At 46.8% G+C, this 25,676-nt stretch overlaps 12 protein-coding genes across 12 annotated transcripts; 5 read left to right on the top strand and 7 right to left on the bottom strand.

Annotated features, from left to right (window-relative positions):
- Positions 1–5: 5 nt before the first annotated feature.
- BJ212DRAFT_1220003 (uncharacterized protein) lies at positions 6–278 on the bottom strand (the record flags this gene model as incomplete). The annotated part of the gene is made up of 1 exon (XM_041329362.1): positions 6–278. A coding segment is annotated over one exon (273 nt), but the record flags the coding sequence as incomplete, so codon positions are not given.
- A 520-nt stretch (positions 279–798) lies between these two features.
- On the bottom strand, positions 799–1,870 carry BJ212DRAFT_410898 (uncharacterized protein). Its single transcript, XM_041343136.1, has 5 exons — positions 1,824–1,870; positions 1,675–1,770; positions 1,452–1,621; positions 896–1,395; positions 799–842 (listed from the first exon to the last, which is right to left on the bottom strand). The coding sequence occupies exons 2-4, from the start codon at positions 1,724–1,726 to the stop codon at positions 1,036–1,038; spliced, it is 582 nt and encodes a 193-aa protein (XP_041185414.1). The 5' UTR covers positions 1,727–1,770; positions 1,824–1,870; the 3' UTR covers positions 799–842; positions 896–1,035.
- Positions 1,871–2,401: 531 nt separating this feature from the next.
- BJ212DRAFT_1592075 (uncharacterized protein) lies at positions 2,402–4,439 on the bottom strand (the record flags this gene model as incomplete). The annotated part of the gene is made up of 8 exons (XM_041342523.1): positions 2,402–2,908; positions 2,973–3,141; positions 3,199–3,451; positions 3,510–3,781; positions 3,838–4,014; positions 4,074–4,188; positions 4,250–4,293; positions 4,429–4,439. The coding sequence occupies 8 exons, from the start codon at positions 4,437–4,439 to the stop codon at positions 2,492–2,494; spliced, it is 1,458 nt and encodes a 485-aa protein (XP_041185413.1). The 3' UTR covers positions 2,402–2,491.
- Positions 4,440–5,655: 1,216 nt separating this feature from the next.
- BJ212DRAFT_1407313 (uncharacterized protein) lies at positions 5,656–6,322 on the top strand. Its single transcript, XM_041337434.1, has one exon. It carries the CDS (start codon positions 6,056–6,058, stop codon positions 6,245–6,247), a length of 192 nt encoding a protein of 63 aa, XP_041185412.1. The 5' UTR covers positions 5,656–6,055; the 3' UTR covers positions 6,248–6,322.
- Positions 6,323–6,664: 342 nt separating this feature from the next.
- BJ212DRAFT_1471725 (uncharacterized protein) lies at positions 6,665–7,876 on the top strand. Its single transcript, XM_041339015.1, has 3 exons — positions 6,665–6,731; positions 6,784–7,022; positions 7,093–7,876. Coding segments are annotated over exons 1-3 (603 nt in total). The 5' UTR covers positions 6,665–6,729; the 3' UTR covers positions 7,455–7,876.
- On the top strand, positions 7,877–9,130 carry BJ212DRAFT_1407309 (uncharacterized protein). The gene has a single exon (XM_041337433.1). The coding sequence runs from the start codon at positions 8,349–8,351 to the stop codon at positions 8,754–8,756; it is 408 nt and encodes a 135-aa protein (XP_041185410.1). The 5' UTR covers positions 7,877–8,348; the 3' UTR covers positions 8,757–9,130.
- A 570-nt stretch (positions 9,131–9,700) lies between these two features.
- On the top strand, positions 9,701–11,318 carry BJ212DRAFT_410729 (isoprenoid synthase domain-containing protein). Its single transcript, XM_041343135.1, has 9 exons — positions 9,701–9,799; positions 9,852–10,007; positions 10,066–10,112; positions 10,170–10,394; positions 10,448–10,549; positions 10,602–10,668; positions 10,736–10,814; positions 10,872–10,974; positions 11,028–11,318. Exons 2-9 carry the CDS (start codon positions 9,994–9,996, stop codon positions 11,222–11,224), a joined length of 834 nt encoding a protein of 277 aa, XP_041185409.1. The 5' UTR covers positions 9,701–9,799; positions 9,852–9,993; the 3' UTR covers positions 11,225–11,318.
- Positions 11,319–11,574: 256 nt separating this feature from the next.
- Positions 11,575–12,261, bottom strand: BJ212DRAFT_1250675 (uncharacterized protein; the record flags this gene model as incomplete). Its single annotated transcript, XM_041329710.1, has 3 exons — positions 11,575–11,757; positions 11,810–11,934; positions 11,982–12,261. Coding segments are annotated over 3 exons (588 nt in total), but the record flags the coding sequence as incomplete, so codon positions are not given.
- A 154-nt stretch (positions 12,262–12,415) lies between these two features.
- Positions 12,416–17,413, top strand: BJ212DRAFT_1450555 (pol II transcription elongation factor; the record flags this gene model as incomplete). The annotated part of the gene is made up of 20 exons (XM_041338813.1): positions 12,416–12,772; positions 12,821–12,908; positions 12,967–13,047; positions 13,100–13,652; positions 13,704–13,801; positions 13,854–13,934; positions 13,988–14,527; positions 14,588–15,065; positions 15,119–15,277; positions 15,331–15,497; positions 15,552–15,685; positions 15,734–15,857; positions 15,912–16,006; positions 16,063–16,126; positions 16,177–16,314; positions 16,367–16,492; positions 16,580–16,711; positions 16,766–16,889; positions 16,946–17,073; positions 17,127–17,413. 20 exons carry the CDS (start codon positions 12,416–12,418, stop codon positions 17,411–17,413), a joined length of 3,954 nt encoding a protein of 1,317 aa, XP_041185407.1.
- A 200-nt stretch (positions 17,414–17,613) lies between these two features.
- On the bottom strand, positions 17,614–19,923 carry BJ212DRAFT_1516404 (uncharacterized protein; the record flags this gene model as incomplete). Its single annotated transcript, XM_041341678.1, has 12 exons — positions 17,614–18,410; positions 18,458–18,540; positions 18,651–18,723; positions 18,782–18,943; positions 18,997–19,061; positions 19,123–19,209; positions 19,268–19,284; positions 19,340–19,433; positions 19,481–19,510; positions 19,559–19,634; positions 19,702–19,806; positions 19,870–19,923. 12 exons carry the CDS (start codon positions 19,921–19,923, stop codon positions 17,904–17,906), a joined length of 1,353 nt encoding a protein of 450 aa, XP_041185406.1. The 3' UTR covers positions 17,614–17,903.
- Positions 19,924–20,840: 917 nt separating this feature from the next.
- BJ212DRAFT_1290125 (Aldo/keto reductase) lies at positions 20,841–22,201 on the bottom strand (the record flags this gene model as incomplete). The annotated part of the gene is made up of 8 exons (XM_041332081.1): positions 20,841–20,937; positions 20,990–21,077; positions 21,129–21,266; positions 21,326–21,434; positions 21,494–21,568; positions 21,621–21,763; positions 21,818–22,046; positions 22,103–22,201. The coding sequence occupies 8 exons, from the start codon at positions 22,199–22,201 to the stop codon at positions 20,841–20,843; spliced, it is 978 nt and encodes a 325-aa protein (XP_041185405.1).
- A 2,619-nt stretch (positions 22,202–24,820) lies between these two features.
- BJ212DRAFT_1489170 (uncharacterized protein) lies at positions 24,821–25,144 on the bottom strand (the record flags this gene model as incomplete). Its single annotated transcript, XM_041341403.1, has 1 exon — positions 24,821–25,144. One exon carries the CDS (start codon positions 25,142–25,144, stop codon positions 24,821–24,823), a length of 324 nt encoding a protein of 107 aa, XP_041185404.1.
- Between the last annotated feature and the right edge of the window lie 532 nt (positions 25,145–25,676).

The following is a 25,676-nucleotide window of genomic DNA, read 5'->3' as shown; positions in this document are numbered from 1 at the left end:
AGAGACATCAAACAGGTAGCCCAGTATAGGCAGTTGGCCTCATCGAGCGTCCTCCCAAGTTCATCTTCTTTGGAAAACCTTTGACGCTTGGAGTTCCCGTCACGTTTTCGGAAAAAGACACGCTTGGCTACGACGTGCGTTGCTGTGAAAATGGAAGATTGCGAAGTTGATGGCCCAGGTGTAGCGCTCAATGAAGTAGTATGCAAAAGAGCCGGATGGCATGTTTTGAAGCTTCCGGCAGTACCTATCATTGACTTTGCATCGGAGTCTATGGAGATTGAGACAAGGTCGAAAGGGGAGGACGTGACGTTGAGTGGAGTTGTGATGATGTCTTGAAACTTGACGGAGCGAGCGAATTTGGTACACTCGGAACGTGTTCGAGTTGTACTTGCCTGAATATGAATAAATCATGTATTAGTGAAATACCACGTTGAAATGCTGCAAAACCGTACAAACGGCTGAAGCTTGTTTTCGGATGCTTCCCTGAGCTTTCATGGCAGCCTCGAGTTGTTGTTGACTGGGTAGGAAAAGCCGTGGAGTTGCAGGTAACAGGCTACTGATGCGACTGGGGAGATGTGTCTCTACTGCCGACATCGACATCGACATCGACAACAGAGATTGAGAGGTGGTAGACTGTTCTGGAATCCTGCTCCGAGTCGTTAGTCTCAATGCCCTGCGTTTGGTAAGTAGTATTATGATCATTCTTTTCAAATTAACAATATAAATACATGTTCAATGCAGGAGTACAGTGAACATACCTCCTTAACACGTTTGTGGGCTCGGCTGCTAGTCGGGCTACTGGTAGTGTGACTGGGGCTGCGTGGCTTCTTCGGGTGTCGACTCTTCAATCCTTGTTAGTTAATTTGATGCAACATCATAGTAGGAATGGACGGACTGGTAACTCAGAGTGCGTAGTGTTGCTTGCCTCATCAGTTGCATAGACAGGTGGTGATGTGTGCAAATTTGTCTGTACGTCCTTCATCTCAGTGGCATCATCACAGTGCTAAAATCACTGCATTTAGCAAGACGTAAGTATTAATGACGAAGACCCACCAACTCATCAATTTGCTCCCTCCAGAGTTGGACACTTTCATACTGTGCGTGTGTCATAATGAGAAGAATAGCAACCTTTGTGCTGGCATAGAATTTTGGGACCAAATCTTTGGTTGTAGAGCAAAGGAAGAAATCATGAAGTACCACTGCGTCAGGATCATACAATGGCTGCCTCGGGTCAAAGAGAAGCATCATGGGTGATTTATGCATCTCGAGACTCTCAAGGGTGAGAGAATGTTTGCATGACCATTCTGTCCATGGTGACTGGAGATGCCGGATTATATCCAAGCGAAGTTCTGTTTGTGTGGTAGACAACGATACACGCATGTCTCGTTCGATGTTCTTCATGTTGAATCAGTAAAAGCAACAAGTGCGTCATATTACAAGCTAAGACCTACCCCAACGAGCAAAGTGCCTGACTTGCCTTCTGGCTTTAAGTGATGAAGGGCAGCTCGGATTGTGACAATTTGAACACGACTGGATGATGCTGCACGAAGCATCTTGCTACGGTATTGGTGGTGGAATTGATGGTTGGCTGTATAGCCATTTGAATGACATAGTGAGTTATCTTGGTACGCGTCAGAAATGCAACAATCAATTTGGAGTCATAAGTACACTTACAGGATGAAACTGGAGCAGGAGGTGGAAGCATTTGTCCTGGATTGCCAGGCATCTGTGGTGACCCAGAACTGAAGTGCTGGCTTGGGAACAATCATTCTGCAATCATGTCAGTGTGGATTTAACAAACAGAGACTATCAATGCTACTCACCTGCCCCGTTGTGCTGCTGATGTAGCTTTAACAAGGGCCTCCCTCGATGCTCCCATGCTTGTAAAATCTGAGATAAATGGTGAAGCTGATAAGGGCTGCCAATACTAGGAAGTGAAGTTGAAATTCTTACCTATGCCTGAGTGCTGGTTATTACCCATACCATGCACAGCATTGTTTTGCGCCAGCTCCGCAGCTTTGCGATCAATATAATGTTTTGCACAGGGAGGACAGCATGCTCAACCTGAACCATCCTTGCCTGCGAATATATTCAAAAGTCACTGACACAGTCAAATTAGACATTACAACGTTGACACAACCTTGGACCATATTCATTGACTGGAGTGAAGTCCATGTTAAGACTTTGGAGCAGCAGAAAAGACTTTGGAGCAGTGGAAAAGACTTTGGAGCAGCAGAGCCTTGGACTCGGGGATGATGGAACATCATTTTTCTGGCTCTATATACTGCTGGTTGGCATTTGCAGATCAGCCAATGAATTGAAGCATTGCAATGTTCCATTGAAGTGCACGTCAAATCATTGGATCCGGAGTCAATCATCAATCACGGTGTTCAAAGTCACGGTGAAAAGTCCTTCATGACACAAATAGTATTTGCAACCACTGGCTATGATAATTTATACACATATAGTCATAGTAACATACAAAATTATATCAAGGTTCATCGTCCGTCCAGTCAAACTCATAGAAATCAGACGATGCATCATCTGACTGCTCCTCCTCAGCATCTGAGTTATTCTTGCCACCAGGGCCACTGCCTTCAACAAATGGTGGCAAATCTACAATAGGCAAGTCCTCGCTCCCAAGCATCTTATCTCCATCACAAGGAAGTGGAGGTTGCGCAGTGAGAAGCTCGCGAATCTGTTCCTCCTCCTCGATCAAATGGAAACACATCAGTAGATCAGCATAGATGTTCCAGACATTGTCCTGAGTCACTGGACGTGTGCCCAGCTCCGCCATGAAAGCAGAAGCCTGCTGAGAAAAGTCGTGCGGTACCAAACAAAAGACAGGATGGTCAGGGACAGCATATGTCTGTCGTACAGCATCAAGCATAGTGCGGTCAACTTTCACCTAGTAGAAGGATGATGTCTTTGAGTATTACAAATTGACGAGATCCACAATAGCCAATACTCACCGAGAAGTCACAAGACTCAAAATCTTCAGCATGATAGAAGATGTCATTTGGGCGGCCATGTGGGAGGATCTTGTGAATATTGTGACGAGGTTTGACATTATTAAACTTTTCAGCAAAGAGGTCAAGTTCGTGCTGTAGCCACAGAATGAAGACATAATGAAAAACAAGCCTTTCAGATGTGTTCAGCACTCAGCGAGAAGAGAAGTAGTCAATGGGGTACTGCTACCTTTCCAAGGCATCATCAGGATTATAGATTCCATTATTAATACCACAATCAAGAATATCTTCAAATCCTGGGGTCCAGCGTCGTTGGAGCTTACTCCAAAATATCTTGGGCTTGATGTTGCAATGTTGACCCTTGAATTTGTGCTGCAATGTACGGGCCAGTGTTGGATCTTGCATGTGACGAAGTAAGGTGTGACCATTGGCAATGCCGTTGTTTTCGCTTCCAGGGTCGCTCTGCGTTACGAGGGGCATAGCTAGAGAAACCAGGTCACAGTTTACAAGTCATATACACAATGAGAGGGCCATGCTCACCGCCAAGAGTTTCTACAGTATCACAATACCACCCACAAATAAGGCGGGGGTTATGATTGGTCCACCAAATCTTGAGCCAGAGTACACATCCCAAAAACGGCTCAATTGCGACATGAAGATATAGCTGAAAGCATCGCCACTTGTCATGCTGATCAAATACCCAAATATCATTGACACCCGCCGTCCAGTATATACTTCTCTTCAGGTGCTGACTCTTGCAAGCTTGAATATCTTCTGGATGATAAAGATTCATGTAGCAAAGAATTAACTTTCTGTTGGCAAAACTTCCACATCATAATGCAGAAATATGACCAAAAAGACAGCGCACCTCAAAACAATGATCTTCTCTTCATGTATGAGAGTCTGTCTCATGTCATGTGAACCTTGCTTTGGGAAGCGTGCTTGTACACACTCAATAGCCGGACCTATGCTTGTAATGGTGTGGGCTTGTCCATGCGCAGATTTCAGTCCCCACTGAGAGTGCCGCTTTTTCAGGAGGTCGATCCTATAAACGGGGAAGATATGTAAGGTGTGCTTTCGACTGGAAGAAAATAAACAACTCACAAAACATTATATGCATCAGTATCATAATACCTACGAAGCCGAGTTACAATCTCGGGGTTATTGTACCCTTTTGCAACAAAATCCTCAATTATCGGTCTGATGAGGGCATCAGGAGCTGTTGAATGAGAGATATCAGTTTCACATGAAGTACTAGCACATATGTACATGCTACTCACGAGCAGGAACTTGACCATTGTGTCCAAGTGTATTCAGCATCTGTCTGAAGCATGAAAGCAACTTGAATATGATAAGAGAAGAGTTTTATCCACCATTTGAAAGCACGCAAGACTCTGTCCGAGGGTTTGGATGAGTCCTCAGCCAAGACCAGTGTCCCTTTGGCAGGCAATGCACTCACCTCAACTCCATAGTATGTTCCGTGAACCACGCACCACAGATGCATCAATGAGGATCCACTGGCAGCCAAGTTAAGGAAGTGCAATCAGTCGATCGGGACTACAGTTGCGGTATGTTTGTGCATCACTTGACTGTGACAGATTGCAATTAATACTCTGGATATACAACAATATGAACAGCGGACTATGAAAATTGTATGCAGCATGATGACAAATCGAACCGTCACCAAAGATCCACCATAGATGAGTGGGATGGAGATTCAACAATTTCTCTGTGCCAACCGATGTGTTACCGACGTATCATCGAAGCCTTTCTTGCAATCACCGGATTACCGATTGGGTGCCCGGCAGGACGGAATCGGACTTGATGCTCTTTATCACCTGCAAACTATGAAAGACTGAAGCTCTCAACTTGCGGGGCTCAGGAAGCATAATCATGCCTGCGGAGCTCCACAATTGGACCATGGGCAGGAGTTAGATTGTATGTATATGTGCAGTTATGCCGCAAGCGATGTCATATTCATCGAGAGACTATACCCTCGCAATATACGAAGGTGAAAATCTGCCATAGGATCTCTGCAGGCAATGTCTCCATCACTGGTTTGCCAAATGATCTGATTGGTTTCGCCACTGGCACCAGCTTTCTTGTGCATAATGCAAGCTGGATAGAATCTGGGAGTACTTCAAATACTTAGAGTTTGCAGGGCAGTGTGCTCTCGAAGTAAGAGTGTCACAGGGTCTGGTGTGGGCGGTCTCATACGCTTCGTGATTGACAAGGCACGTAAGAGTTGGTAAGACTGACTACTAGATGGTCCCACAAGTCCGTGTGTCCCAAGAGTCCGTGCATTGACTCTAGCGCACACAATTCTGCATGGAATCCTTATGTATATTGTATTTAGGTTCCCCCCAACATAATACATAGTGCCATATATTTTTTTTGAAGAAAATTGAAGTAGATCTCGTCCCATGGCCAACTTATTGGTACTGGAGGCTAGTTTCGTGCATACAAGGCTCGCTCTCAAGATCAAATCACCACATAAAATTCTGGAATATGGTATGGTGATTGTACACAATGAGAGAATACTAAAACAAATTTCTCCGGGGCCACATGCTTGTCAGGATCATCTACAATAAAAGAAATATGCCCCAGACGTGACAATCTATCCAAAGCGTTACATCAAGACTGTGTAAGTCGAAACTCCGCCATGCCGAAATGCGGCACAAAAACACCAATGCCAAATTGAAGTCTGAGCCCACCCCAACGGTCAAGTCCAAACAGCAGCGCGTCTCGGCAGCAAATCAAAAGCTGATCTTCTCGAACTCGCACAAGCTCTGGGAATTTCTCTTGATGGCGCTCGAAACAATCCTGAACGTGTCTCCTTGATTCAAGCGCAGCTTGACGGGCAACCACAGCTGAAGGACGATCCGAAATTCACCGGCCTTTATGGCCGTCTCCCTCGTGGGCAGAAACGCACGCATACAACTGTGGTTGATGAAAACACTGCACCGGCAGAGTGACTTCAAGTCGAGCGGCCTGCAATCCGTCGTCGACTCAACGATTCGCAACGTTCGACGGACTTACCAGTGTCATCCTCGTCCAATTCTCCGCATTACGTTCCCGCGCTGTCAATGTCTGATCCCCCCTCGACTGTTTACTCTGGCATTCAAGTTGCACATACTTTACTTCCTCAGCATCACCCATTCTCTCCCCAGCATAATTTATATCATGGACCTAGCAATACACACTATCATACCATTCCCCATCACAATTATCATATGCCTGCACACACTCACCCGAGTTCACCTTATTATTCACATTAGTTACTCGAAGTCTAGTCAAGATATATACTTTATATTTTACGGTCACATAAACCAGTTCAATAATATTGATTGCACACTTTCGCTGCTTCATACAGATTGTTTCATTGCCTCTAAGTAAGTGCGCAGCGCACGACTACTGTACGAACGGTGCATTGCGGAGTGTGAAAAGGCATCGCGGCAGACGTGTGACATAATGTGACAAAGTGCGCGAACTCTAGGGAAAATGCACTTTTCTGTGCGGTAACTCTCCGCCGGACTCAACTGTCGAATTTCGAACAAAATAACTAGCAGGTGTTGTACCTTCGATGTCAGGCTAACGAACTGTCAAATAATTAAATTTTTATATTTGTGCGTTATGGAGCAATAGACGTTACGCCAAAAACGCGCGGACTCTAGTGGACATCTAGTACAATCAATCAAGCAATCACTTCGAGTCTGATAATATTACATAATTTGATGCCTCGTCTCTCTTTGCCGTCAGAATGTAAGTACCGTTTCAGCCAATTCTCCAAGGCTGAGAGTAATGTGCCAACCAGGACTGTCAGAAATATTAACGCCAGTCTTCCAGCCGAATTCAGAAGCTTGTATCGGCTCTTTCTTCGAGCTAATTCCGCGGTAGTGTTGCACCATTCTCCGTCGAAAATACAGGTTCGTCGGCTGTGGAGACCTGTCTTCGACGAGGCCGCATTCAAAATCCACAGGTTTCAGCACCACGACGTTTGTTCATCTGAGCGGACAAATATTGTCCAGTGGCTATATACATGGCACAGACGAGGTGAGTTCATCTAATTCTTTGCGTCATCTCTAATTATGTCGAGTTCTGAATGGTGTGCCGAAATTCTCAGTGGATCGTACACTTTCGCTACTCGCGACCGCGGCAGTAACACGAGGACTCGCCCATAAAATCACTCGCAATCTGAAATGGCTAAGACAAAACCATGTTTTGTGGGTCGAAAAGTTGTATTATTCCCACAAGCCTTTCTGGAAACCGCAACTCCCTCGGACTTCTGCCCAGTACCAGCCTTATTCTCTTCCAACACCCGGTAGCAGACCCGATCACATACTCAGGAGAAATAGGAAAATGAGGTTATTTGACGAGCAGTGTTCGAACGCGATTGGCGAGGTCGTAAAGATGGCTGAAGGAAGGCACGATATCATTCTTGGGAGACTTCGCCTTAAACGATGGCAGCAAGAGTGGTCGTCATGACTGTGCGCACGTAATCGTGATTTAGACCATAATTGAATAAAGATTGACGCAAGTTGACCACTTTTTTTTATTGTGGTGAGTTCATCCACCTGCTTCCATGCTCGACCGATACTTGTTTATGTCCGGATACAATCTTGAAGAAGTATCTGATCCTGGATCCATTCCTTATCACTGCGAGACAATAAGTTCTGGCGGCTAGTGTTATGCAGCGCGTCCAGCAAACTCTGTTTAGCTTTGGGCTATTCTACTCACGGGCTGCCGGCCCCACACCTATTGTCTTGAAGTTGCACAATGTTGACCCATCTGTCACATTGTCACGTGCACAACGTGTTCTCTGAAACGCGCTCCCATAACGGGTACTCGTTATTGTGGACGTCAGGTATGCTTATAATCAGCGGTGGCCACGATGGCATAAAAAGCTCCTGAAGAGTCGCAATCTGTTACTCATGCCCGCGCAGCTGTGCTCCGCCTAACACTGTACTTTACACATGCCGTCTCATTCCTCACCTAGTTTTCGACCTGGAGTTGCTGGTCAATTTGATTCCTCACACCCTCATTTGATTTCGCACATATCACTTCAGGACAGGTCAGAATCGCTATCGAAACCAATGTATGAAGATATGAAGAACATCCAATATTGGATCACAGCAGTCAATTCGGTCAGTGCTCGAATGAAATGAAGTTGCTACCTGACTTATCGTAAACCAAACTTGTTAGGGGGAGAAGCCTGATACTGACTCCAAAGTGCCCTCGTCACCTGACAGCATCTTTGCGCATCCATTTAATTCCTGTGGCGATTGCGGTCCTTGTGATCTCCAGGATGACGAATACGGATCCTGCGATGGTCTGGATGGTCTGGTGACTTTTGATATAAGTCCTTGGCTAGCCCACCATATGAAGTCTCTTTCGGACAACAGTGATGACACCACTGCGAGCTTTACCGTCCCTGATGACGAAGCCGCGGCGCAATACATTAACATTGCTTGGGACAGTCCTTGGTACCGTTTACCTGGGTCCAGCAGTCCAATTTCATCTTCGCCTCTCCCAGATTCCTACTCTTGCGCATGTTCGCCAGACGTTCGGCAAGCTATGGCGCAACAAGAGCTTTTGCTTGACTTTTTCCACGAGGAGTTGCGCCGGATCATCCCGGGTACTCACGATTATAACTCTGCTTGGTTAGAAGATGTTGACCCAGACCTGGTTCTTTCACCGGTCCAAAGCTATGAGGAGCTGTGCTGGCAATCAGCGGTCTTTGACACTCACAATCTTCGCCCTGATGTGCCTGTAGGGCTTGGGGATTAAGCTTATTGGGAATTTTAAGAGGTTTGCTGAGCAGGGACATCGATGTGGGGTAACTTTTGGGGTTTCTTTCGTTGTATCAATATATCAGGCTCAACTTTTGTACTGTTATATACTGCCATCCTTTCTTCGCGTTCATTTCAAGTTGTTTACAAATTCGCTTCCACCTCTCCTCCGAGCTCGTGTGTAATATTACTGTTTGTGCTGCTTTCCTTTGACATACAAGAACCTCCCACACTCTAAACCAGCTTATCGTTGCTCGCTTCCTCAGCTCGCCTCAGTTGTTCGCGAGATAAATCCAAATCGTTCGAGTTGAAGACAGATTTTTGCATATACTTACAAATGCGTTCGCTGAATCTGAATGATATGGACCGTAATCATATGTGAGAGCACCGTGGCCGGCACATCTCGTCAAGCTCTTCCTTTAGTCAAAGCGCTCGGTGTAACCAGTTGCTGGCCCGACATGGTCCGATTTGTATCGCAAATTTTCATCTTGCGATGCCATAGCCGTCATTACGCCATTGGAGTAACGTTCATTAATGCCTTCTCAAGCTGTTCCCCTGGATTCATGCAGCGCGCAGTGCGCATTTTTGATCTGGCAGACAGGCTGGGCAAGCTTATCTTTAATTTTCAGCTGTATAAGAATCACAACGTTCCTAATAATCTCACGCTGCAGCGTTACTTTAGATTACTTCGCATCTCATGATTCTCATCTCCGCTTGGCCCTACTAGTACTACTATTAGTACTACTAAAAGGCGGTACAGGGAACGTACGTTAACCAGGGCTGGTCCTATTCGGCAGGACTTAAATTGGCTACTATTACTATTTTAGGTTGAGGTCCTTCGGCTTCTTTCGCTAGATTTGTCGCCTCCGAATATCCTGCCCTGTTCAAATCTTTTGGTATAAAATGAGTCGTGGTTCACATCGCCCCAAATAAAACCCATCTCAATAGTTGGTAGTTATGGCTAACGTCGATAAATACGATAACTTTCTCTCAACTCTCCACGGAACATCGTCCAGCTCATGGACTGAAGCTCAGGAATCTGTGAGTGGCGCCTTTGACCCCGAGGATGCACAGCTCAACTTCGCTACGCTAGTCATTGCTTGAACCATACAACTACATCACTGCTAACCCGGGCAAAGAAATCCGGGGAAAGCTTGTCGAAAGTTTCAACCTCTGGCTCAATGTTCCCAAGGATAAGCTTGCGGTCATTAACCGCGTAGTTGGTCTTCTCCACAATGGCAGTCCTCTTGTATGTCTCTACACGTTGTTGGACACTTTTTAGTGCCGACTAACCCTTAGGTTTACAGGATTGATGACATCGAAGATGACTCTCAGCTGAGACGTGGAATCCCAGGTTGGTCTTGTGTCACCGTTACCCCTGAAAGGCATTATTGAAGATGATTTCTTCCAGTCGCCCACAAAATATATGGTGTTCCTCAGACCATCAATACTGCCAATTACGTCTACTTCTTGGCCTACCAAGAGCTGTCTGCTCTGAGGCCGACTGTTCAGCGTCGTGCTACCATCTCGAGCTCGAGTTCAGACAGTGGGCTCGGCGATGACAGTCCGGCTGCTGAGAAGGCTGATTTCCCTGACCGCATCATTCCTAATCATGACCTGGACATCGTGGTGACTGGTGAGTTGTTCGTTATCATTATTGCAACAATATTAATGTCGCAATCCGTATAGGTGAGCTCATGTCACTCCACCGTGGGCAGGGCATGGACATTCTCTGGCGTGACACCCTGCGCTGTCCCACAGAAGATGAATATGTGGATATGGTGAAAGCTAGTAGGTTATCGGCGTTGTTTCAGATTCCTTTTTGTCAAGAACTTTTTGCTAGAAACGGGTGGTCTCCTCAGGATTGCTGTCAAACTTATGATGGCATGTGCCACGACAAACACGAATGTGTAAGTCTCGCATGGAGCCCGTTGATATTTCCCGAACTGACTGAAATTTGACTGAAATTCCAACTAGTGACTACATCCCTTTGACGGACCTCATTGGGGTTCATTTCCAGATACGTGATGATTACATGAATCTCCAGAGCAGCCAGGTTAGCCTCTTATGTATTCTGAGACAGGATGAGACAATTTGAATCCGCTGTTTATAGTACACGGACAACAAGGGCTTCGCGGAAGATTTGTCGGAAGGAAAATTCTCCTTCCCCATAGTTCACGGTATTCTGGAACAGCCCGATAACCGCCAGATCATGAGTGGGTTCTTCAATCCTGTCCTCTAGATCCATCTCATTCAATTGTATTACCAGATGTCTTGCAAAAGCGTCCCAAGACCCCTACCCTTAAGCACCACACCATCAACTACCTCAGGGACACTACGAAGTCGTTTGACTACACTCTGGCTGTGCTCAGAAAGTTGGAACGACAGGGTAGAGCAGAAATTGCGAGATTGGGTGGAAATCCGATGTTGTCTGCGATTATGGATAAGCTTTCTGTCGATGTATAAAACACGACGTCTTTGATCGATATGTTGTAATATCATACTTGTGGCAGTCTCACATAGATCATATGCATTGTAGTACTTTAGAGGCAATTATTGAATCATTCTATTCCGGATAACTGGTCGAGATGTTACTCTGTAAGGCTAGAATTTGCATACATAACAAGTGAAACAACACTCCGCTACTCGACTTCTATTTCCGACGTACCGGAGGCCTCTGTATCACCGTCCTCACCAAAGAAATCATCCCCTTCGGTAGTAGTACGATGTGCTGCCGAGCTAGTTTGATCGTTTTTTCCATGAGATCCTTCTTCGTTTCTGTGGGAATGATCTGGCCCAGTATACACAACTGGTTGTCGGTTGCCACTTTCGAGCTCATTTTCGGGTTGTTTGCTAATTTCGCCACGCCGCATCTGGTCTCGAATGAGGTCACGGACCGTAATGCGTTGGTCATTGTCGTCAGAAGTTGTCGAGACGGTATCAATGTGGCGTTTTTCTGGAGGAAAAAGTGATATGTACTTTTTGGTCTTCGGGTAGTGCTGTAGTATCGTCGTTTCAGAAAACTCGTTCCATGAGATTCAAGACCCGTACCAGAATATAGTTGAGGTCCACCCTTAGACCTTCGAGTCCGCCTTCTAACTTTTCTCTCTCCTTTCCTTGTGCCGAAGTAAGATCGCGTTTGATTTGCTTGATCCTACGGACCACTTTCTGGCGCTCTTCGCTGATATAGCTGCTGACAGAGTAGCATATCATCTGAACTCACCAAAGAATTTGACTTTGTGATACTTCATAGCATACGTTCGCTCTTTCCTTGCCGTTTCAGCACGAGTAAGGTCTGCCTCAAGCGCTTTCAGCCTTCGCTCAGTCTCCACGCGAACATCGGCTGCAAGATTTTCCTTTGCCAAAAGCCGCCGTGTCTGGCGGAGTGAAGATTTGATTTTCTGAACACCGGGAAGGGACTCTTCTGCATTTTGATTATGGTGACGCTTTTTCTTGGTCCGTTTGGGACCGGAGTGAGGTGAAGAACTGACCGTGGGTTTGCTGTCATCCCGAGCAGCTTGGGGTGCCATCGCGATGGAGTGGTCAGAAGGTGGTCGATGGAGGTTGATGGTCAGAAGAACGAGTTTAGGGTTAGGGTTACCATCGTTCCGAAGTTCTAGCTTCATTCGAATCATCTCTCAAAACTGATCATCCACGATGCGAAATCTCGTGCCATCTGCCATCAAAGTTTCAACTTTAGAACCGGCCTACAACGAGCAGGTCTCTGACTCTGCCTCTAGTAACTGTATCCAGGAATCTATCGTCGCCGCTGCCTTTGACGTTGACAGAGGATTGATTTTTGCCGCATCGGAGGATGCGCAGTTCGGAGTGCGCATATGGAGAACTCCTGTCGATCCCTGCGAATGGAATGCGCCTATTTTGTGTGGCTCCTTTAGTTTCATCAATCCGAAAGTTCTGTCTTTCCGAGTTATAGGCGAAACTTCACAGCTCATTTTGGTGACAAGGAGTGGGGATACAGTTACCTGGCAATTGGATGAATCTGGGGAACTTATTGTGAGGCGCATACACACGATTTTTTTTAAGCTGTGTTGATCGATGCAGAGCGGTCCAGATATTGTAGGAAGTGTTGATTCAGGTATATTGTCTGTTGAATGGAGTCCCGATGACACACTTCTTGTGATGATTACTGGTGCGCTTCCTAGTTCCAGCGGCTACCTGAATTTACCGTTGCTGATGTTATGGTTAAGGCGACGAAAATCTTATTCTTATGACCTCCACATTCGATGTCTTATCTGAGGCACCCTTGCATACTGAAGATTTTGGCGAAGGTACGCCGTACCTTGTGGGTTGTGGTGTTTCTGATTATATATGCATTCGCAGATGCTCCAATAAATGTTGGTTGGGGTGCAAAGGAAACGCAATTCCATGGCTCGATAGGAAGAGCACATCTCAAACCCTCGCCACAGTCTCCGACTCAAATACAAGCAGATCCTAGCGATGATGGTCTCCCTCGGGTCAGTTGGCGTGGCGATGGAGCTTATTTTGTGGTGTCTTCTCTAGCCTGGCAAATTCCTCAGTCTGGCAAAGGACGAGTTTTACGAGTGTATTCAAACGAAGCCCGACTTCAGTCTACTGCAGAGATAGTTGCAGGTCTGGAATCGACCCTATCCTGGAGACCAAGTGGCAATCTTATTGCATCTACGCAAAAAGAGATTCGCGCAGGACCATCAGACACGCAGCGAACCGGAAAACATGGCGTCGTTTTCTTTGAGCGTAATGGATTGCCACATGGGGGATTTAATTTACGAGGGGACGATCGAGACTCCCGTATCAAACATCTTGCATGGTCATCAGACTCAAATGTGCTTGCCGTCCACATTGAACGGGAACATGCCGATGTTGTGCAATTGTGGACCACCGGAAACTATCACTGGTGAAGTTAATTTCCCCTTCATGAAACCTTTTCTTACCATCATATTCACAGGTATCTCAAGCAAGAGATCTCGGCACCATTATCGACCCACTTTACGTCTATCACTTGGCATCCTGAAGTGAGCATGCGACTTCTTTTGACATCGCCGCGTACGTATTTTCCAGATATTTTCGTATCGTGCCGTGCTGAAAAAATTGGCAGTGCAAATCATACAGCATGATTATGCATGGGAGACATGCTCTGGAGCCAATGATACTGGCTGTGTCGGGGTCGTTGATGGCCGTAAGTTTTCAAATCTACGTTCCTTGCCCCTTCATTTATCGAGTTGTTCACAGAGAAAATTTTACTTACGCCATTCCGTACGCAAAATATACCTCCGCCTATGTCATCGCATCAGCTGCTAGTAAATACTCCAACCGATGCATTATGCGGTGGCCTGTTCCTGTCCCAGGTACCACCTCACATATCACTCTCACAATCACACGACCTTCTCGCTGCAGTATGGCAAGAAGGACACGTAATGATGTGGGCGTTGCAAACACGAATCACGCCGGGCGGGGGAGCGGCTATGAACCCAATTCTTATCTGGTCAGCCAATTTGCCGCGGGAGCTCTGCCATTGTCGTCAAGTTCTTATCTCTTCTGAGAATGATGACGACAAACATAAGACTATCTCAGCTGCGATACTTGGGTCTGACGTCAGTGGGAACGACCGAATCGTAATTCATGACTTTGAGCATGTCATTTTACCGTTGAAGTCAATTTCGGCGACAAGATCAACTACAATATCGCTACAGCAAAAAAATGGACGTCTTGTTCCGCATGAAGTTCCTAGACATCTTACTTGGCAGGCACCCGATGGCTCAATATTCCAAGGTGTGCAATGTCCTTGCCCTAAGACGTGAATAGACTTGATGGCTGATTACGGCCTTCTAGTGCATAGGGAAGAAGAATCGTATTCACAAATTTGCTCTTTCACAGAGTACTGTCCATCCTCCCAACGCGTCGACGCTCAACTTTTCGTGGGTCTGTCTACAGGAGGCAAGGCCTACATTGCAATTCCGAATGCAGAATCGACATCGCTGGCCAGCAATGTGAACTCTTTCACTGTTGCCTCCGGATTCGTGATCTTCACCACTACCTCACATGACGTGCAGTTCGCACCTCTAGAGAGTGTGGTTGCAATCCTGACATCAGGTCAGGAAAACGGTATGCTTTCGTTGACTGGCGACGAAAATAAAACAGGCGAGCTCGCGTCGCAAGCTTGGCAAAAACGACGGGTTGAAAGAGGCTCAAGAATCGTCACTGCGGTGCCAAGTACAATGAGCTTAGTACTTCAAATGCCACGAGGGAATCTCGAGACGATTAATCCGCGACCTATGGTAATGGAGGTCGTCAAAAGCGATCTAGACGCGTGCGTATTTCGTCATTGACCCCCGCACATCGATCACTCACATTTTATCCCAGTGGACTGTGGCGAAAGGCTTTCATGTCTTGCCGTAAACATCGCATTGACTTCAGCATCATCGTCGAGCATAACCAAGAGGTCTTCATGGCTGGTATTCCAGCGTTTGTGGAGCAAATTGAAGACGTTGACTACATAAATTTGTTTTTGACAAGTGTAGGGTAATGCAACGCAACCCAGGAACTGCTCCAACATTTGTCTGACTAGTTTTTAGGCGAAGTCAACTCCCTGCAGAGGTTGTCGCCAGTGTTTGCGACTCCGTGCGCCAAGATTTAGAGGACAGGGATTTGACGAAATATGTCAACTCCATCCTTACTGCGTACGTTGTCAAGTCACCACCAGACCATGAAGCTGGCCTAGCGCTGTTGCTCCGCTTGCGAGGTATGAATTGTCGGTGGTATTACAGAGATATCAAATTCACCTAGTTTCATCCAGGCGTTAACCCAAGCCTGGTCGAAGAGGCCGTCAAATACATCATTTTCCTTGTTGATGCAGATCGACTATTTGATACAGCTCTAGGCATGTATGACTTCTCTCTTGTCCTCATGGTCGCACAACACGCGCAAAAGGTACTTCTTATTTTGATAACTTTTACAGTGTAGTTCATCTCTTTTCAGGATCCGAGAGAGTATCTCCCGTTCCTTCGCGAGCTCAGGGCATTGCCCAAGTATTACCAGCACTTTAAAATCGATGATCACCTCAAGAGGCGCGCGAAGGCTCTCCGCAGTTTGAGTCTCGCTGGTATGGTGTATTGACGGATCTTGACTTGACTTAAATACTTACACGTCGATCCAGGTCCTGAGTACTTCCAGGAAGCTCTGGATTACTTAGACACACATCAATTACACGATGAGGCCCTGGTAATTTGGCAAGGCACAGACAAGTATATGGTAGCTGAGCTTTGCATTTCTTGAATATCCTAAACTTACATTGACTGGACCCCCAGGATGTCCTGGGTATCTATGGCGCCTGGCTCTTTGATCGGCACGAATATCATCAAGCAGCTACAGGTGCGTCAATGCGGAAAATTACAGAAGTTGTCATCGAGTTTCCATATCAGTTTTCGTGGAAGCATCGGATGCAAGACGTGCTATGATATCTTATGAAAGGGCACTACAATGGCAGGAACTCTTTGAGCTCTGTCTGAAAGAGCAACTTGGTTGCGATGAAATCACGGAAATTGCATACCGCATTGCTGGTACGCTGACTGGTTCTCCGGTGATCGTGTTCCAAACTGACTGAAAGAGTAGATGAGCTCTTGTCAAAGAAGCGCTTCAGTGAGTCAGCACGGGTACTCCTTGATTACGCCAAGGACATCCGGCAGGCAACGCATTTGCTTGCTCAGGGCAATGAATTCGCAGAAGCAGCGGAGGATAGTACGTGTAATTTCGGACAATCGCAACAGATGTCTTGGCTGATACATTCATGCAAGATCACCTTACATGCCAAACCCGAACTCATAGATCAACTGCTTCTTCCGTGTGCCTTGGATTGTCGCGCACAGATTGGTGATGATATTAATGAGATGCGGGAACAACTTTGTAAACAAGTAGCTCGATTGACAGAGCTCAGAATCAAGAAGGTCGAAGAACCAGGTGCGTACCGAATCCTTAACGCGTCCGCTTCTTTTGAGATAACAATGCGAGTAGATGCCTTCTATCATTTTGATGATCCGACCCTTCATAATGTCGACGTCATGACGGATGTATCTATGGCGCCCACTGCTTTTACGCGGTATACAGTGGCGCCCTCAGCTACTTCGAAAGCTTCAAAGTGAGTTTTCCGGCCATTTTGGTCCTTCATTAATATTATTTAATGATCATTTCTAGGCGAAGTTCCAAGACAAAGCGCAAAATGGAGCGTAAGCTAGGCTCTGGGAGAAAGGGAACTGTCGACGAAGAGGAGTATATACTCAAGTCGGTTACGAAGCTGGTAGAAAGATGTGCCACTACTCAAGGTTCAAGGGCTTTCATGTTATATTTACCGCGGCTGACGACCCTTTGATTACAGGGGAAATCAAAAAACTGCTACCACATCTCCTCCAGCTTTCCCAAGCTCACCGAAAAGAGGGTGTTTCTCTACAAGTGGAGTTTGATTACCTGCAGTCTGAGCTACGAGCGGCCATCGAGGACATTTGGAAGAAGCCTGACGAGCCAACGCCAGTGGATTCTTGGGCCACAAGGATGCATGAGAAGGCCAAGGAACAACTTGTCGAACCATTACAGCGGGTTCCCAGGCCAGAGATGAGTACATCAGAATGGAGCCTGAAGCTTCTTCAACAGAAGCTCACTGGATAAATGATCATGACACGGTCTTGCGTTGGCAGTGTGTAATATATCACACTCGAAATAAAGTAACAAAATCGCCCCTCCGATTCGCGCTGATCCCGAGCGCCTAATTCTACTTATTGTACAACAAGATATGCCTACATGGTTGTGTATTTCACCCCAAAAAATAACTGTCAAGGGTATAGGTGGGGTATAGGTTGAATGGTAGCAGTGGTAAGTAAGGTATCATTAAGTCGTTAGATGGCATATGGTAAGTGGCAGTGGATGTGGGAAGTGGCAATAGATGAAAGCTGTGGAAGATGGTCAACGGTTTGATCTGAACAAAAATAAGCAACGGCATATACCGTAAATTCATAGGACGCCGAGCCCAGAGCATGGGATGACTCATCATAAGTTTTGGATTTGAGGTTTTTGCCCTTTATCGCGCTGGTGAGTGGCCATCATCTTCGAGGTCACAAATATCTAGTGTGAGAGATGAGTAAGGCACGATGAATGACAATCAGGGTATAGCCCACCAATCGGAGATCGGAATGTTCGAACCTATGACAGCATAAGAAACTTCAATTGAAAAAAAAGAACATTCACGTACATAAGGGTGCAAACCAATCGCGACACCATCGGAGTGTGGCCTCACCAGGCACCTGGAGTGTCTGTCGAACATGTACTGTCCGTCTGCAGACGGCGCCTCTATATCCTGCGTTTGCTCCCATGTCTGTCTTATTCGCATATGTCCGTCATGGGAATGAGAATGGTAACGGGTGTCGTTCGCAGGGTCTTCGAATTCGTATTCGGGCGTCGTGTCCTCGCTGTGAGAAGGGTGAGACGAGTGTGTAGAAGGGGCGTGTACAAAGGCCTTGGGAGTATGCATGGGCGAAGAGATGTGCTGGTTGTCTGCGCCACAATTGATGTCAATTGAAGCCGTTATCTGTGGTTTGTCGACTAAGGATGACGGTATGAGGGCAGTCGTATAACCAAGCTCTTGAGTGAGCGATCGGGGAAAGAATATCTAGCTAAATATGAGTAGGGAGGATGCATTATCCAGAAGAAACTCACCAAAAGGGTTATGAACGAAGAGACAAAGCAGCCGATTCCGCCCAGCATAATCAAAAAATCTGATAGCGGATTGAGTACAACATCTCACGCATAGCTACCTTCACACACCTGACCAAAAACTTCGAAGATAGTGAGATTCAACCTACGTAGATAAACAGAACTTCCACTCACGGATTTTGGTTAATCGAGTGACTTCCTTGTACACCATCCAGTGCCAAAATGAACAGCGGAATAGTAAACAAGAACCTAAACAGAACTCGTGCAAACTTGACATGGCGAATGTTACGAGGGGTCACTGTGACAAGACACAAATTGAGCACTTACGTTCAACTGATAAAACATTACGAGGCGTAAGACAATGTTTGGCTCCCCTCCATCCGCTTTCACTCGACGAATGAACCCTGGAAACCTTGCAAGAACATACAGGAATAAAAGGGTAGTTATCGTCGATGCGGACGACCCGACCAGAAAAATCCAAGCCTGGCACTGTAAGAAGGGCCTATCAGGATCACTTCGGGCCAGCTGTGAGAGATCTCTACCGTATCAAGCTGTCGACGGGAAATAAGAGTAGTCAAGGGCATCCCTAGCCCCGCTACAACTGTGCCTGTGGAGAAAAAGCGACTCGTCAGGGAAAGAAGTCCGTTGTAAATGTAGATAGACAATACCAAGTAGCCAAACTCGGAACTCCCAGCTTTCAAACCAAAGCCGTGTCTTAGGGCCTTGATGGAGGATGAAGAGCCAGAATGTCAATTCTAAGGAGCAATGGAATTGAACATGACATCTCGGGGTACAGATTCGACCACAGCCTACCTTCCCAGTGTGTGACGCTATATGCCACAATCACATGAGTAGCGCGATAGCTTCAGCAAGAAAAGCGCTCACAGCTCACAAGCCCATGCTGCGCTGAACAGAAACAGAAGAGGCAATATCCACTTTTTGTGACTAGTTGTATATAACTCGATAGGTTTTGGATAGACTGTGGATTCTGGAATGAGCTCGGGAAAAATGACATATATTGCGTACTTACTAATCCCTCTGGGGTGATGAGAAAGCCTAGACAATAAAGGTGAGGAATATTCGTTGTGCAAGCAAAATGCCAACGACCTTCTTTGAACTTTATGAACGTGTATGCTACGCTGAAGATAACTAGGAGAGTCAATGTTGCTATGTAGGTGTACTGCCAGTGTTTAGACGACGTCAGAAATGTCCGAATAAAATGTTTTGATTTGACACGTGGTACGCACCGACATAAACCGTTTGAATGCGCCAGGCTGTCTCCCAGCCTCGCCCCACTTGAGACATTGGAATCTATCATATTTCCAGAGATGAAATATGAGGAAACAAAAGAACTACGCATGGTCCCCATGGCATGAGAAGCGTGCTCTATTTGGAGAAGTGCACCATGCGCTCACCAAGCATGCTAGTATAGACCATACAAGATAGGCGGTAGGCGAACCACTACTCATGACTGAACGAAACGGACCAAGGAAGAGAGCACTCGATGATGGCAAGAGTGCGATTTGAAGGAGTCGGATTGAAAGTTGAACCTAAAATGCTGGGAAGGGAGCCTGCGACTTGAGTATGTATATATGGAATGAACTGATTTCATTATCTGGAAACTTCCCCGCAGAGCTCAGCCGACTTCAGGCACCGTTGCTTTCCTCCCAGCAGCCAGTCTCTAATATTATTTATACGACCCTCTAGACTTGGATCCCCATTGAAGTTGCGCCGCGGCAACAGCCCGGATCTAGGCAAAAAACTGCATCATATTATAGGTGGGCCAGTAAACCCACTTTAGAATAGTTGGTTGCCCTTAATGTTGACGTTATGTTACACCAAACGTTGAACTCATTTTCAGGTTGTCACTTCCGCATCTATTGTGAAGCTAGCTGGAGCTTATTTGAATGCCGACCAATCCTAAACAGTGGCGCGGGACTCCGTTTGCTCTTTTATTCTCAGTTAGTTAGGAGCAGAGACCAATGGTAAGTGCTAATCTCAGATCTTAGTTGCTACTCCTCTGTTAACTTTGTATACAAGTGTTCCTAGCCAGCCGCTTCGCCATGAGTTAAGAGTAAAAAGGCGTCACCGCTTCATTTGGATTTGCGCCGACATTTTGCGATTTCACATTCTGAAAAATTTTATGCTGCTGCTGCGCATTCATATCCGCCAGTAGTCACAATGATCGCGTTTCCATCCATTCACACACAGCAACTTACAAGTACAGCAGGTTTGAAACCGTATCAGGCTCGGGATTCTTTCGGCCCCGTGGATCACGACTCACTATTCCTGTGCGTATGATGTTCATGAAATTGGTTGAGTGGGCATGCTTGGCAACAAATATACCGACTTCTTTCTTTCTCCTTCCCCGACACTCGTCGAATGCCTATGCAATATTGACCTGGTACGTGGCAGTCTTTTCAAGTTCCTCATTAAAGAGTTTGATGTCCCATTTGGGTTTGAAGCGAATAGGAATATTGAAGCTAAGGTGAGTTAAAGTGAGTACAACGACAAACACGGAAAGAAGCAGCATACCGCTCGAAGTTTCCCACTCCAATCGCTGTAACCTTTTCATAGTCTCCCTCGCTGAGCGCAACCTGCTTGAAGTTCGAGATGATTCGGCCTACAAGAGCGTGTCAGATCATTTGATATCTACGGCATGAACTGCACTGACCTTCTTGCACAGACTTGGGGATAACAGAGTAGCCCCGGTAAGCGCCCCAAGCAACGAGAACCTGGGCCGGGGTTGCACTGAGTTTCTCGGCGACTTCCTTCACTGCAGCGTTTTCGGTAAGCATAGGCTTGCCAACGACTGTAGTTCAAGTATATGCAGGTCAGCACCTTCTCGTGACATGAAAGCAGAACACGCACAGTTGTTGCCTAGCGGGCTGTAAGCGGTGATGTGGACGCCTACCTGCTTGCAGTATGCAACGAGGTCATCTTGAGGAAGCAGGGGGTGAGCCTCGATCTGGTTAACAGTCTATAGACATTCAGTTGCATGAATGATTACGACTAACATAAACAGTTTGTTATACTCACAGGAACAACGCCAGTAGCGTCAATCAAGCCTTTGATATGCTCGATCGTGAAGTTGGAAACGCCAATAGCTTTGACCTATCGAAAGTAGGTACACATGACTGGACCGTCATCGATGCTATGGGCTTACCTTGCCAGTTTCCTTCAGCTTGATCATCGTTTTCCAGGTGTCGACAAGGGAGGTCTTAAGGTCCAAGAGTACCTCTCCTTCCTTGGTCGGATGTGGGGGAGAAAGACCGTTTCCAGGCTCAAATGCAACAGGCCAGTGTATAACTGCCACACATGTATGAGTTCATCAACATGAAGGAACGTTCGGTGATAACACACGGTAGAGATCGAGGTAGGTGAGTCCAAGCTGCTTTAGTGTCTCGTCAAGCTCTGCCTCGGCTGGTCCTTGCTGGTGCGAGCAGTTCCAGAGTTTCGAGGTAATAAAAAGTTGCTCGCGAGTAACAACGGATGGTATGACTTTCTTCAGCGCGCGTCCGACCTCGTCCTGGTTCCGGTAGATCATAGCAAGATCAAGGTGACGATAACCATTGCGGACAGCAATCTCGACCTATGTAACCCAATTGGATAAGGCAAGATAGAACATTACGATGACTTGTGACTTACAGCACTTTCGACCTCATTTGGTTTAGAGAGCCAGGTGCCGAGACCGATCTCGGGGATGGTTGCACCTGTATTTAACTGAAGAACCTTTCCGAAGGACATTGTCTGCAGGAGGTACGGGATGAGAATGATAGCCCGCGTCATATGCAATTCGATTGTCTTCTTATATCGTGCATATGCATTTTTGCGGAAATGACGGCCCGGATTACCCTCAAAGAGGTAGTACAAGGTTGGGAAAGGTGAGCAGCTAATCATAGAACGTGCAGTCCTCTGACCTCTAAGGACTCAGCTCTACTTCCCATGGTGAAGCTAAATCTCATGCACCGATAAGCTCTCGGTGATTTTACCCTTCATTGGTACAGCTAGATTCTAGAACCTTGTTGCTACTCAATATTGCTATGCGTAGCATAAGTCACTATTTGAGCAAGGTTCAAATCGGCCACTTAGGATTCCACGGGGGAGGTTAAGGGCAGGTCAAGGAAAATTGGTGTATCGGCGTCGCGGTTATGTCTGCTCATACCAGGCCACGTCTGACCACGGCGAATTGAACATAGAGACTCGGAATGTTTGCGTAGAGAGCAAAAAACCGCAGAGCGGACCGTCGGGCCGGACTCAGCCGAAGATTTCGGATTAGATGGTGTTGCCACTCCAGCTCGGACTCCCGAGATCCCAACCCTGGCAAGCTCTGAGCATCACGCACGCAGCACTAACCGCCAATCTGAAGTCGACCAATAGCAATTGCAAGGATGCCTGCAATTGAAATTGTGATCCATGACACAGCCAAAAGTTTTGATTTGAACGGGGCAACAGCTCGATGTTGGCAACAGTGCCAGTGGACGTAACACCGCCCACCGATCGAAGGCTATCACAACGTCTTATTGCACCAGCTCCTCACCGGTATGTACTATTCCACTTCTCCCAGATTTCCTGAATACTCAATCTTAAGTAGTAGGGTTCCACGATTCCACTCATCGACCTACGTTAGATTTCAATCACTTCCTCAGTCTGAACGACGCTGAGTCATGCCCGGGAACGCGTCAAATGTGCCTTCCCCGAGGAGGTATCGTATTGGCGCCCGGTATGGAGAGAGCAAGTATGTTTTTGTCGCATATACATTTTCTATTGATTGCACGCACCCCTTTTGACGCGACGACTACTCAGATTCCCGTCAAAAGCGGATTCAACATTGCTTCGCTCCAAGATTGTCGCGAACCGAACGGCTCCTGGAATATGACGGTCATTTGTCGAGTTCAGGCCACCGGACGTAGCAGGAGTCATGTTTTTCTAGGAATGTGTATTGGGAACTGAGATGTCACCTAATCTCCTAGGGGTGGCTCAGGCTGCTGATAGTATGACTGCTACCATTCATGACGTTGCCTATTGCTATGAAGCGCGCGTTGAACATTGAATGTCCTCGGCTGGTCATGCAGTCGTCATTTATAAGTAGAGCTTGACCGCATACTCAAAGCGAAGGAAATGGGGATAACGACTCGAGCAGAGCGCGAAAGGAACCCCGGCCACTGGTCCGGGTGTACGCAATACACGTGTACGCTTATATCTCAACGAAACGTCATACTTTTTTGTCTACCATAGGGCTTGGCCCCAACGGACAGCAATCAAAGGTTTTTTTGTTTTAAAAAAACCCTGACAACACTTTCACAGGAGTTTCGGAGTTTTAGGGTGATTGGCCGATGAACAAGTAAGCGTCCTCCCTTACATATCCTTAGTTTGTGCTCGTAGCGCTTTTTCCATAGACATTTTTTGTCACTCTTCTCCTTGAAGTGACGTGATGCTGAACAATACCATATATATAGACTCTGATGGCACCCTCCACACCAAGCTGGAGGCGATGATTAAGCACCCCTGTCGGGTCATAGTCAACCCATCCTACGCAGCACTGTGGGCTGCTGCAAGCCGCCGTGAGGGTGTCTGACCGCATGATTCATAGCCCACAAATGTGCAGCATGCGGACTGGTGTCAAGGCATGTCCCACACCAGGACATTTGCACATATGTCCTACTAGACCGCCTTCTATAGACCAAGTAAACTCTCAATAGGACTTTTTTTAATGAAAAGGTGCAGAGTAAGAAGCGCAAAAGACAGCTCGAGCCCCGCCTAGCCTTGTAAAGCAATGCTCGAAGGTTTACTCCCGAGTGCCGGAACACCCAGCTTCTCCACCCTCACATCACCCACGCATTCCTAGGGTCGTACACGAGAACCACAAACGAGACGGGCATCATCTTCTCACTCCCCTTTTCCTTCCACTTCGCGTTCTCAGTACCAAACCCACACCAAAGAATTCCCCACACATACCCACGTCTCATATCATCATGATGCATCTCCCCGCGCGTGACCAATTTGCCAGCAGCATCAAGCGAAGCATAGCATGAACGGGTCATGTTTCATCAGCAGCGAGGAACGGCTCTTCTAATATCGTTTGGATACCCTTTTTGATGCGACGACTGCTCAGATCGCCAAGAGCGGAATCAACGCGGCTTCACACCAAGATTGCCGTGAACCGGACGGCTCCTGGAATATGATGGACTGGGCCTGTAATCCATTGAGCCGTGCGCTACCGAATGTAGCAGGGGTAACGTGTATCGGGAATCTGGATGTCAGCTAATCTCCTAGGCGTGCCTCAGGTTGCTGATGGTATGGCTACTGCCATTCTTGACGTTGTTTGTTGATATCGAGGCTGTGCCTTCCCCGTCGAGTACATCCTTAGCAAGCCCATCGGTTGTCGGTTACGGAGGCGGAAAGCTTGACTGCCACTGTATCGTGAAGGCGAAGGACATTGGGATAATTGAAAGACTGGTTTGTTGATGCCAGGACTCGGATGCTGACAGTGTCGTTTTTGAGCTTGCGATCATGCCGACAGAATTTGCTGGTATTTCGAACAGATACATAGATTTGCCGCTTGAACGATGCCAAGTCTGAGACGAGCATTGCCTCCTTGGTCTGCTTGCGCTGAGCCTCGGGCGAGATGCAGGTATTGGAGCTAAATACTGAGTTGGTGGAAGGTAGAACAAACTTCTTCTTTGACATGGGTAGGGATTCCCTTACGATGTGTTCCACAAACACTCAGCGGTCTCAAGTGGGAGAACGACGACCTAGCCAAGATTTATGAGCGCGAGTTATTTAGAATCGGAAATCTTGATGATTTGCAAACTTGGTCCTTGTCTCTGTATGGTGAGTCGCTCTTCAATTAACCACGATTGAACGATGCTACGTTGCTGGGTTTCTCTGAGTGAAGGGATCGACAGGCACCGACAAAAGTCCTGGAAAAAAACTGTGCCAACATTGGGCCATGATGGGCGCTGATTGTGACAGGCATCCTGATCCGGGATCCGAGCGTCTGTCAGTACTGTCAAGAACTTTATTGTCCCAGCACAGCATGATGCAGGTGGGGAATCGAGGAATTAGATATTTAGACTTGGCTTTCTCGAGTACTTGTCACAGAATAGGCTTTCCAATGCAAAAGTTTTGGGGCTAGGTATCGGGTGTTGGCTGCTCGTCAGAATGAGTCCATAGATCCTTGTCATTTGGGCCAGGATAGCGTCGATCATAAAAACGAGGT

The sequence above is a fragment of the Suillus subaureus genome (genome assembly GCF_016647635.1).
Source record: "Suillus subaureus strain MN1 chromosome Unknown BJ212scaffold_238, whole genome shotgun sequence".
In the NCBI taxonomy this organism is placed as follows: Eukaryota; Fungi; Basidiomycota; class Agaricomycetes; order Boletales; family Suillaceae; genus Suillus; species Suillus subaureus.
This window is presented reverse-complemented; position numbering and strand designations above follow the sequence as displayed.

Coding starts and splice junctions, on each gene's coding strand:
- BJ212DRAFT_410898 (XM_041343136.1), bottom strand. CDS start 1,726: ATGCCTGGCAATCCAGGACAAATGCTTCCACCTCCTGCTCCAGTTTCA. Junction 1,622..1,674: donor TCCTGCTCCAGTTTCATCCT/GTAAGTGTACTT, acceptor ACGCGTACCAAG/ATAACTCACTATGTCATTCA. Junction 1,396..1,451: donor CAGGCACTTTGCTCGTTGGG/GTAGGTCTTAGC, acceptor TTCAACATGAAG/AACATCGAACGAGACATGCG.
- BJ212DRAFT_1407313 (XM_041337434.1), top strand. CDS start 6,056: ATGTCTGATCCCCCCTCGACTGTTTACTCTGGCATTCAAGTTGCACAT.
- BJ212DRAFT_1471725 (XM_041339015.1), top strand. Junction 7,023..7,092: donor ATATACATGGCACAGACGAG/GTGAGTTCATCT, acceptor CGAAATTCTCAG/TGGATCGTACACTTTCGCTA.
- BJ212DRAFT_1407309 (XM_041337433.1), top strand. CDS start 8,349: ATGAAGTCTCTTTCGGACAACAGTGATGACACCACTGCGAGCTTTACC.
- BJ212DRAFT_410729 (XM_041343135.1), top strand. Junction 10,395..10,447: donor CCTGGACATCGTGGTGACTG/GTGAGTTGTTCG, acceptor CAATCCGTATAG/GTGAGCTCATGTCACTCCAC. Junction 10,550..10,601: donor TGTGGATATGGTGAAAGCTA/GTAGGTTATCGG, acceptor ACTTTTTGCTAG/AAACGGGTGGTCTCCTCAGG.